This window comes from Agelaius phoeniceus, chromosome 12 (genome assembly GCF_051311805.1).
Source record: "Agelaius phoeniceus isolate bAgePho1 chromosome 12, bAgePho1.hap1, whole genome shotgun sequence".
In the NCBI taxonomy this organism is placed as follows: Eukaryota; Metazoa; Chordata; class Aves; order Passeriformes; family Icteridae; genus Agelaius; species Agelaius phoeniceus.
The window spans coordinates 22,035,384-22,046,255 of NC_135276.1; the positions used below are offsets into that span (position 1 = coordinate 22,035,384).

The 10,872-nt window shown below is 51.8% G+C and overlaps 1 protein-coding gene across 5 annotated transcripts in view; it reads left to right on the top strand.

The window, feature by feature from the left end:
• ZFHX3 (zinc finger homeobox 3) overlaps nt 1–6,336 on the top strand; it is a 393,056-nt gene extending 386,720 nt beyond the window's left edge. For all 5 annotated transcript variants that reach the window (XM_077184852.1, XM_077184853.1, XM_077184851.1 and 2 more), the window contains one exon: nt 1,190–6,336. In XM_077184852.1, the coding sequence (XP_077040967.1) occupies nt 1,190–2,793 (1,604 nt within the window). In that variant the 3' untranslated portion in view covers nt 2,794–6,336. The remainder of the gene's footprint in view (nt 1–1,189) is intronic.
• Nucleotides 6,337–10,872: the final 4,536 nt, after the last annotated feature.

Consider the following 10,872-nt stretch of genomic DNA (forward strand, 5'->3'; position numbering starts at 1 on the left):
CAGGACTGGTCCCAGGCGCCGCCACTGCTCCTGCCAGGCTGGTCTCTGAGCAGCCCCTGCTGCAGTGCTGGGACTCAGGTTTGTTACAGACTGGTCGGGTTTTGCTCGTGGGTTTTACAGCAGGATCTGCTCAGGAGCTGGGGAATGTACAGGGCTGTGCCAGCAGGGTATTGGAGCTTTATTTTGGGGGTTTTTTTCCCACATGGCATCACAGGACTTGCCAAGCAAAATGTTCCTCTTCAGGAGCATATTTGCCAGCTGCAGCAGCCGTGAGTGATGGAGGTGACTCCAGGAGCCACACTCCTCTCGCTCCCAGCCTCTGAGAGCAGAAATTGGCACCAGGGACAGGGTTGTTAGTGGCTATTCCTCCTGTCGGGAAGAAGGACAAGCTCCACATTCCACCATTAATCTATCTCCTTAATGAGGAAGCATCACTACACTTTTAATTCCACCCAAAACACAATGCTTACGCCCAGGGGAGATGACTGAACACCACATAAACTCTGGAATTGCTCAGAAGCTGAGCATCCAGAGCCCCTGGCATTAGAGGGAAGGATGGATGGACAGGAGGGAGGGAGGAAGGGAAGGAAGAAAAGAGTTGCTTCAAAGGTTTGTGGATTCATGAACATCAGCTTAATAAGGACAAAATAAATTAAGTTTAGCCTGTTCTGTCTCCACTTGCCATGACTGGGGCGTCCCAATCTGTGGAGATTTCTGCAAGATGAGCAGTGTTGAGCGTTCTCACCCTTTGGTGTAGCAGCATCCTGCTCCTGGAGTCCTTTGCCCAAGGACCCATTAGAGCAGATGCTGACACGAGTGTTAATCATTTGGGAATTTCAGAGGAGCCAGGAAAACAGCTGTGCTGGGCACCCTGGGTGCTGGTGGGTGTCCCCATCACACAGTCAGTGCCTCTGGGCAGTGCAGCCAAGGCAGTGGGGGCTGAGGGGGCAGTCCCCTCCATGCGGGGCCTGTGGGGTGGGACAGGGGCCATTTTCCAGAGGGAGTGGCAGCAGGGATGGGCTCTCTGACCTGTGCTGCTGCAGCAACACATCAGCTCAGGCTGGCGGCTGCCCTCATACAGAGGAGGTGGAGGTTCCAGGTTGTGGGGTGGACTGGGGTCACCGTCCTCATGGTTTTTGCCTGCCCAGCACTAAGTGACTTTTCACCTCTCTCTCTCTTCCTCTTGCAGCTTTAACTTCTCCCAAACCCAACCTGATGGGCCTGCCCAGCACAAGCGTCCCTTCACCCGGCCTCCCCACCTCTGGATTACCAAATAAGCAGCCCCCGGCCGCGCTGAGCTCACCCACCCCAGCCCAGGCCACGGCGGCCGTGGCCCCGCAGCAGCCGCCAGCCACGACCCCGCAGCTGCCGCCGCAGCAGCCGCCCCCCGCACAGCGCAAGGAGAAGGAGAGCGAGAAGGCAAAAGAGAAGGAGAAGGCACCCAAGGGGAAGGGGGACACCCTGCCAGGGCCCAAGAAGGAGAAGGGGGAGGCACCGGCAGGCACCCTGGCGGCCCCGCTGCCCACCATGGAGTACGCGGTGGAGCCTGCCCAGCTCCAGGCGCTGCAGGCCGCCCTGAATTCCGACCCCACCACCTTGCTGACCAGCCAGTTCCTTCCTTACTTCGTCCCCGGCTTTTCCCCCTACTACGCCCCACAGATCCCTGGCGCCCTGCAGAGCGGGTACCTGCAGCCCATGTATGGGATGGAGGGGCTGTTCCCCTACAGCCCTGCACTGTCACAGGCGCTGCTGGGGCTGTCTCCTGGCTCACTGCTGCAGCAGTACCAGCAATACCAGCAGAGTCTGCAGGAGGCATTGCAGCAGCAGCAGCGACAGCAGCAGCAGCAGCAACAGCAGCAGCAGCAGCAGCAGCAGCAACAGCAGCAGCAGCAGCAGCAGAAACCGCAGCAGCCCAAAGGAAGCCAAACCCCCGTCCCCACGGGGGCTGCCACCCCGGACAAAGACCCTGCCAAAGAACCCCCCAAGCAAGAAGAGCAGAAGAACGCACCCCGCGAGGTGTCCCCCCTCCTGCCCAAACCCCAAGAAGAGCCTGAAGCGGAAGGCAAGGGCGCGGACTCGCTCTGCGACCCTTTCATCGTCCCAAAGGTGCAGTACAAGCTGGTCTGCCGCAAGTGCCAGGCGTGCTTCGGCGACCAGGAGGCGGCCAGCGACCACCTGAAGTCCCTCTGCTTCTTCGGCCAGTCTGTGGCGAACCTGCATGAGATGGTGCTTCACGTGCCCACGGGCAGCGGCCAGGGCAGCGGCTCGTACCAGTGCGTGGCGTGCGAGAGCACGGTGTGTGGGGACGAAGCCCTCAGTCAGCATCTCGAGTCAGCCCCGCACAAACATCGAACAATCACAAGAGCAGCAAGAAACGCCAAAGAGCACCCCAGTCTATTACCTCACTCTGCCTGCCCCCCCGACCCCAGCACCGCATCTACCTCGCAGTCGGCCGCTCACTCAAACGACAGCCCCCCGCCCCCCCGGCCCCCCCCGGCTTCCCCCCACGCCTCCAGAAAGCCCTGGCCCCCGGCCGCCCCCCGCGCCCCGCCAGGGCCGCCAACAACGCCGCCCTTCCCTCCTCTCTCCTCATCTTCAACGGTTACCTCAAGTTCATGCAGCACCTCAGGGGTTCAGCCCTCGATGCCAACAGACGACTATTCGGAGGAGTCTGACACGGATCTTAGCCAAAAGTCAGATGGACCGGCGAGCCCGGCGGAGGGGCCCCAGGACCCCGGCTGCCCTAAGGACAGTGGTCTAGCTAGCATAGGAATGGACACCTTCAGATTGTAAGCTTTGAAGATGAACAATGAAAATGAATTTAAATAAAAAAAGTTAATAACAAACCAATTTCAAAAATAGACTAACTGCAATTCCAAAGCTTCTAACCAAAAAAAAAAAAAAAGAAAAAAGAAAAAAAGAAAAAGCGTGGGTTGTTTTCCCATATAACGATGCCGGTGGGTTTTACATTTCTTTTTTCCTTTCCTTTTAATAAAATAAAACTTAAAAAAAGAAAAAAAAATCTGTTACATTTGTCCTCTGGAAGGTACTGTTGGTCTGGGAGACGAAGGCCGTGCTGCCTCCTGGCGCCTGCGGAGCTCGCACCCCTGTACATTGCCCCGTCTGATCCCCCGTCGATAGCACAGCAGAGCCCGGCAGCGCTGTATGGGAAAGCAGCCCACCTGGAGACAGTTTTAAATTTCTTGCTATCTTAGCATTCAGATACCAATGGCTTGCTAAAAGAAAAAAGAAATGTAATGTCTTTTTATTCTCAGGTCAATCGCTCACACTTTGTTCTGTTTTCAGAATCATTGTTTTATATATATATATATATATATACATATATATATAATTTCTTTCGTTTGTTTTGGGGGTTTTGTTTTGGTTTGGTTTTGTTCCAGAAAAGGATTTTTTTTGTTGTTGTTTTTTGGTTTTTGGGGGGGGGGTTTTGTTAATTTAAAATGGGCAGAAAGTATTCAAGAGAAAAACAATGTGAACTGCTTTAGCTTTTCGGGGATTCTAAGGGTAGCTTTTTCTGCTGAAGCCAATTCCAAGGGGAAAAGTTAAGCACTCCCACTTTTCAGAAAAAAAAAAAAAACCACACAAAGAGTGTTGAGGACTTGGAGCTTAAAAAAATAAGTTTTAAAACAACTGACTTTCTGTATTTATGATAGATATGACCATTTTTGGTGTTGAGTAGATTGTTGCATTGGAAATGAACTGAAGCAGTATGGTAGATTTAAAAGAAAAAACCCTTTTGTGTACATTTAGCTTTTGTATGGTCCAGCTGACGGCTTCTCATTTGATGTTGTCTTGTTCATTCCTAGACAGATAGATTGCGATCCATCGACTCGCCTGAGCTTTTCTCCCCTTTGTACCTTTATCCCCGTCCCCATCCTGTAATCTTCCACTTATGGTCGCTACCTTCATTTCTTAGAGGGTGGTTGCATAATTATTTTATAAAAACTAAAGAAAGAAGTTCAAAGGGTTTTGGGGGTCAGTAGGATCCCTTGCAGAATATTTTTTGTTGGGGGTTTGAAACTTTTTAAGGCATATACATGCGATTTACCTATGTCTGTTACCCTTGTGCACTTATTTTATTCTTATTTTCCGTTTCTCTTTTTTTCTTCTCTTTTTCTTCCCCTATTCCTTTACTCATTTTGTAAATGCTTCAAAGACTCTGTTCCTGACCTCTGAGCATCGGTTCTGTTTGTGTAATTAGGCTGCACTCTGTTCCTTCTTTTGAAAAAAAAAAAAAGGTTTTGTTACATTTTTTTCTCTAAAAGAAAATTCATGCTTTAAATAAAATCCAAAGACATACCCTTCACCACTGGTGCAGAATGAGCAAAAAGGATTCTTTTTACTTGAGAATTTGTTTCTGATTTAAACAAACAAGTCTAAGTTTAAATAAAGAATAAAAAAACGTACCGAGGTTGTTATCTGTGCTTCTTCTGCAAGCAGAGAGACAACTCTTAGTGAGCACCCAGTGCACCCCAGGCAGGTTTCTCTTTCCAAGATCTCTCAGTGGCAGCACCGGGTGCCAGGCTCAGGGAGGCCCAGAGCCCCCCGGCCCCCCCAGCCCGCATGCACCTCAAGTGGCCCAGACTTTGAAAGGAAAACTTTATGCTGCTAAAATGTAGATTTTTGGAGACGTAGATACTTTGCTGTTCCCTTCCATAACCAAATGCCAACAAAAACAACCTCTTTCCGCCACGTTTCCTCTGCCCGAAAGCACGAGAGCCTTCTGCCCACCATCATCATCCTCCTCCTGCTTCAAAAGGGAACTTGGAAGACTGTGAACGCAGGTTCCTCCCGCCGCCTCGGCTGCTCCTCCCCGGGCCGAAGCCGCTCGCCACGTCCCCGAGAGACTGGAGCGTCTGAGCGCGGGTTCGGTTTCTAGCGGGACACTTATATTTTTATGGAGTTTTGGTTTTAGTTTGACGAAAGACTAGATCCTGAACTGTTGTACATATTTCTGACTAGGCTAATGCACAGTGCAAATTCCTTTTTTAATTGTTTTTTAAGTAGTTGATACTAAAGCGCGAACCACCGGATGTTCCTCCCGGGACCCAGCTGTAGCATAAGGTGTCAAAAACAGAACCACGTACCCATGGAGCGTTTGCTGTTTTAACAAACTGTTTTCTTTAACAGAAGTTCTTGTATTTCTCCCTGTGTTTGAGATGAACATTTTTTAAATTCTAAAGTTGTACAGTTTTTTTTTCCATTATTTTATCTTGTTTGTAATTCTATGAAATATATATATATATATTTTTTGCCATTTAACTGTTGTATGTTACTCTGTCTGTATCATATAGAAATTTTTTTGTTTTGTTTTGTTTTGGATTCTCTCTGTGATGCCAGTTCCCAGTTTAACACAAGCTTTATCTGTCCAATTCTGCAAGGTCTCTTTTGGAAATCCTTTTCTTATGTCTTGTTTTGTTTCGGTTTTTTAATTATATTGCTTGGTCATAGTGCAATTTCTCTCTCCTCCTTCCCCCTCCTCCTTCCCACCCACTAAAAGGTTTTATAAATTCATTTCCTTGTATTTTTTCTAAATGTTTCTAGAGACTCTTTCCGTGCGAGGTTGCCTCCTCCTCCTCCTCCTCCTCCTCCTCCTGCAGCGCGGCCGCGCGGGGACCCCACGCCAGCCTCGCGCCACCCCCAGCCCACGCGTGGCCTTTCCAGCAAGCGGCAGGGCAGGGCCGGGCTGGGCACGAGGAAAACACTTCAAACTTAGCATTAAGTGGGTTTCTGTTTTATTTTTAATAAAAAGCTTTTTTAAGTGGTGAAGATGGCCAAAGTTTCATACAATTGAGAATAAAGAGAAGCATCAGGGGTGTGCGGGGCCACCTGGGGCTGGTGGGGGACAAGGTGGGTGGACACAGCCAGCACGCTCACCAAAATATATTTTGCTTTAAAAAATAAATAAAAGCTTTTAAATAGAAGCAGAAGTTGGGTCGGTTGGTCGGTCGGTCGGTCGGTTGGTTGGTCAGTCGGTCGGTTGCTTGATTGTTGGTTGGTCGGTTGGTTGGCGCTGATACTGCCCACTGTGAAACAAAACTTTGCTATTTTTTTGGTTTTATTTGGGGGGGGGCGAGTTTCGGTAGAACAGAAAGCATAAATGAGGTGAAGAGGGTTATGAACAGCCTTTGCAATGTACAAAAACTAGAGCAAGTGAAACCAAAAATGATGTTCTTGGTGTTTTTCTATACTGTAGTCTTGTTAGCTTTTTTGTTACTGTAACAATGCTGATCTCGAACTGTACCAAAATACATGAGACTGACAGAAACAAACCACATGGAACTTTCAAAACTTTAAAAAACTTGTCACAAAAGACTTTGTTGTCATAGTTGAGTTGACTGTAGATGGTAATTGAATATACTCCTTTGGAACTATTTCATCACGTATGTTTCCTGCTCATTGTGATACATTAAAAAAAAAAATGAGCAAAAGCTCTAGTGTGACTGTCCCGCGTGTGCGGTGCTGGGTCCGTGTTGGGTGGGTGTGTGCCGCGTGGCTCAGCAGGGCGCACCTGTCGCAGGTGGGCACTGCCACAGAGCCCGTGCCCGCACACGTGTCCTCGTGCCCCGCTGGCCCTGTCCCTCCCACCAGGGCCGCAGTGCCCGGGCTGCCGCCGTGAGTTCCCCTGCCAGTGGAAGCAATGAGCCAAGCAGCGCCACCTGTACTGCAGCTTTGGGATGCTCCGTGTGTGGAAAGGACATGGAAAGTGCATTTAATTTTATTAAATGACTGCAAAAGGATTCTGGGCATGGTTCTGTAGTGAACGGTTCAAGGGAAAGTGCAATGCCTTGATGGTCCATCCTGAAACCTGTGAACTAAAAAAATCACATCTGTTTCTGCTGATAAATCAAAAGAAGATGCAGGTAAGTAGGTAAGTGGCAATTCATTGCACTCCCTGTGCAGCAGGGAGGGAACCCAGAGGAACTGCTGAGTGTTCAGTACACAATTCTCTTGCCAAAAATTGCCCCTTGCAGCAGAAAAGGTTTGAAATCCACTAACAGGGACCACATCCAAAAGGAGTCACAGGGGCCACAGCTCATCTCTAATTTATAACCACAGTGATAAATAATTTACACCCACCACCGCAGGTGGGACAAGCATCTGCCAGTATGGGTGTCCCTGGTGCAGTTGCCAGGACAGCGAGGGGCTTCCTCCCCCTCCACGGGAGAGGGGCTGAGCTCCGTGGTCTCCAGCAGAGCAGAGGGCACAGGGAGGAAATCTGACAGCTCCCAGGGGTGTGGAGCATTCCTTGGCTAACATTCATACTGACTGACCTGGGCTCCTCAGGCCCTGAATTACAAAGAGTGTCAAAATCACCGAGGTCCCCATGATGCTGTGGTGTAGCTGCCCCAGCCCTGCCCCGGGAGCAGCCCCCAGAGGCGACCTCTGCCCCACGGGCACCCAGGAGGGCGAGCCCCAGTGCACCTGGACTCGCTGCAGCCCAGGACTCTGCAAACTCTCCTGTCCAGGCTGCCCAGTCCTGTCCCTGGCTTGGGCACTGTTCCTCTGGCATGAGCCTAAGCAGATGAGAATCTGGATTGTCTCTCAGCTGGCTGGGGTTTTCTTAATAGGAAAACTCCATCCTGCCTTTTTAACAGGCAGACAGGACTGCGGCAGTGACAGGGTCGCCAATGTGACCCTCCTGCTACTGGTGTTTGCACTGCACTGCATTAACATTTCTCCTGTTCCTAGACCGGCTGCTTTGTAAGTTTATTATATAACATTGCTATTTATTCTTGGGTTGAATTCCACTGTAAAACAGCCACGCTTGAGGAAGTGCCTCGTTATGTTCAGGAAGGTGTAAATGGCCTCGAGTAGCTGCACAAGCTGCAAACTAAAAACCTCTGCGCAGCATCCTGCACAGAGCAGCCCATCCGTGGGAATTGTGCAAACCTCTGACAGGAATAAAAAGGTTTTTCCATGCTGTGATTCTGGTAAGAGAAGGCTGGGAGTGATTTTTAATGACCTTTCATTGCCATCATCTCAAAGAGATTCAGCTCTCACTAGTGCACTCTTACAGGCCAAAAAATGCATATTTATACAACCATGGCAGGACGTGCCTGGCCGATGGTTTGGAGCTGCATTTCCAGCTGGAGGGACCCGGCAGAGCCCCGGAGCTCATCCCAGGCACAGTGCAGAGGCTGCAGTGACACCACCCCTGCAGAGGGCCCGGCAGGGTCCCGTGCCCACCCGGGCTGCAGGACGCTGCAAGGCTGCTGAGGCATCCCCAGCACGGCTGGATGTGCTGGGAACTGCCACCAGGCCGGGCTGTGCCTGCAGTGGGGAAGGGTTAACTCATGAGTGCTTCAACTCCAGTGTGGAGCTGGTTCTCTGTTCCAAGCTCGTTAACAAGGTACACCTGATGATCTAAAGCACTAGAGAGTCATTTTAATTAACGCTCTGCCAGAGGGGATGTGGTGAAGACACTGATTTCACTCCAATGACTTTCTATTTTGGTGTTTTGCGGAATCAGTGTGTTGGTCCCCGGGCTGATGTGAGCTAATCCAGCCGCTGCTGCATGGGCACAGCCACGGCTGGGCTCCCCGGGACAGGTCGGTGCTCAGCTGCTGGCACCTTGCACGAGTCCAAGTCACGACCCCTTGGCCAGGCTGTGTGGGGCTGGCGCTGGTGGCTTGTCCCCCGCAGGACCCAGCTGTCACCCCAAGCCCCAGCAGGGCAGAGGTGGCAGCAGGGTGGCAGCACCACAAGAACAAGAGACAGCCATGCAGTCATGGGGCCCCTTCCACGCAGGGCCACAGGGCAGGGGGCACCTGGCCATGCCCACTGTCCCACCCCGAGGGACGGTGCCTGCCTGAGCTGGGAAGGAGCCACAGCCAGGGGATCTCCAGGTCTCCCCCAGCCTCTGCGGTGATAGAGGAGAGACTTCACACTGCCCCAGAGAGCAGACAGCAGTACCTATAAATGGTATTGTGCTCTTGGTTAGATGGGAGCATGATGTTACTTAATTAATGTTTTAATACCCTAGGCATCTTCTGTGCCGTATAATTCATATCGATTCGGCTGTGAGCATGTTCTGTTAAAAAGACTCTCTTTCCTAAGCAAACTTTCAATTATATTGAATTGTCACAGCAAAAAAGGGTCTTTTCTCAGCATGGGGGAGGGGGTTTTCAGCCAAAGCACTGCTGGCCAGGCTGGGTACACACCCGCACACACAGAGGCGTGCACAAGCACACACCTGCACACGCATGCACACACGTGCATGTGCACAGTGCCCACACCTTCCTGCCCCAGTGCTCCCACCCTCCCAAGCCACTGGTGCCACCCAGCACAGCTTGTGGCTGCAGCAGTGGGTCAGTGGCGTTGGCCCCTACCACAGCCGAGGCACAGAGCTTGGCACACTGAGAGAGTGAGGAAAGTCAGTGCCAAATCAGAATTGTCAGAAGATTATCACCGGGGCAGAGAGAAGGCAAAGCCTCTTTTCACCGCCCAGTCAGGCTGATGTGTGTGGGGAATGCTCAGTGTTTTGGCAGGGCAGTGACAGCTCCTTTTTAAGCAGCAATTCGGTGTTCATTGTGTGACCGTGTCCCTCCTGCTCCAGCAGCACCATGATCAGCGCATTCAGCCGGGGAGGGGGGACACGGGGCATGGCCAGCCCTGCCATGTGTCCCTGGGCCCTGCCACACCCCAGTGAGCTGGAGGGGGCTCCTCTGTGTGCCCAGGGTCAGGGAGTGCCCGGGGGACAAACACAGGATTGAGACCATGGATTGATTGCCTTGTGTCCCTCTTTGCCGGGTTCTGTGAGGCTGGGACTCGGCTCTGGGCAGGCAGACAGCTTCTGGGAGCACACCTGCAAAGCTGCTCTGCGCCAGGGCAGGTTCACTGCGGCACAGAAAGGTCGCTGGCACACACCAGCGGGTTCCCCTGACCACTTCAGGGCCTTCCTGCTGGGACAAAGCAGCACAAGGCAAAGCAGCTCTCCATGCTCTGCTCGCAGGGAGTTGCTCCCAGCAGCTCCCCATCTCAGAGATGTGGAGGCAAGATGGAAACCCGTGTGCACACTGCAAAGCCAGGCCCTGGCTCTGTCCCTGGCAGTCACCCTCTCATGCCGTGGGGCTCTGGGGAGGCTGTGGAGTGAGTGAAGTGGAGCTCTGGCACCTCTCCCAGCGCTGCCTCAGCCCCTCCAGGCCGGGCTCAGCACTCCCCCAGTGCCAGGGACCTGTGCCCACCAGCCCCGGGGAGCAGCGCAGGGAGGTGACGGCAGAATGTGTAAAGATACTTGCTTGCTCTTGGCAACAGAAGAGCACCTGGGCATTCTGGAAGGATGATGAAAGGAGCAGGGCCATGGTGTGTCAGCTCAGCCCTGCGTGTTATGGCAGCACGGAGCTGCCAGCTCTATCACCAGTCCCTGCCACCAGGCTGAGGGCCATCCCTCAACCCCAGCCCCGCTGAGCCCATCATCCCCACAATGTGGGGAAAAGAAGGCTGCTCCCCTACTGTCCTCTACCAGGGAGGCCTTATCAAGGATTTCTGTCCTTTTTTTTTTTTAAATAATGAGGCAAAGATAAAAATTCTGTATTTTCATTACTACCCATTTTCACAGCCCGCTGAACAAAAACACAAAGCGCTTCTCCTGCTGCCCCTTGCTCCCCAGCCCTGCCTCTTTCTCCCATGGAGTTCAATTAAAGAAAGGCGAAAATTGAAGCTGTTTTACGCAAGGCGATTGCAACATGCATATTTGATTTTTATGATGGATCTAAATTGCTGAATAAGGCCGTGGAACAAAGGGAGACTGCGGCTTCCTGCCCATCACAGCCAGGCAGCCACTGCAGAACAAAAGCGCCAGCCATTAGGAGCTCAGCAGGGAGATACATTATATAAATGACTTTGTTT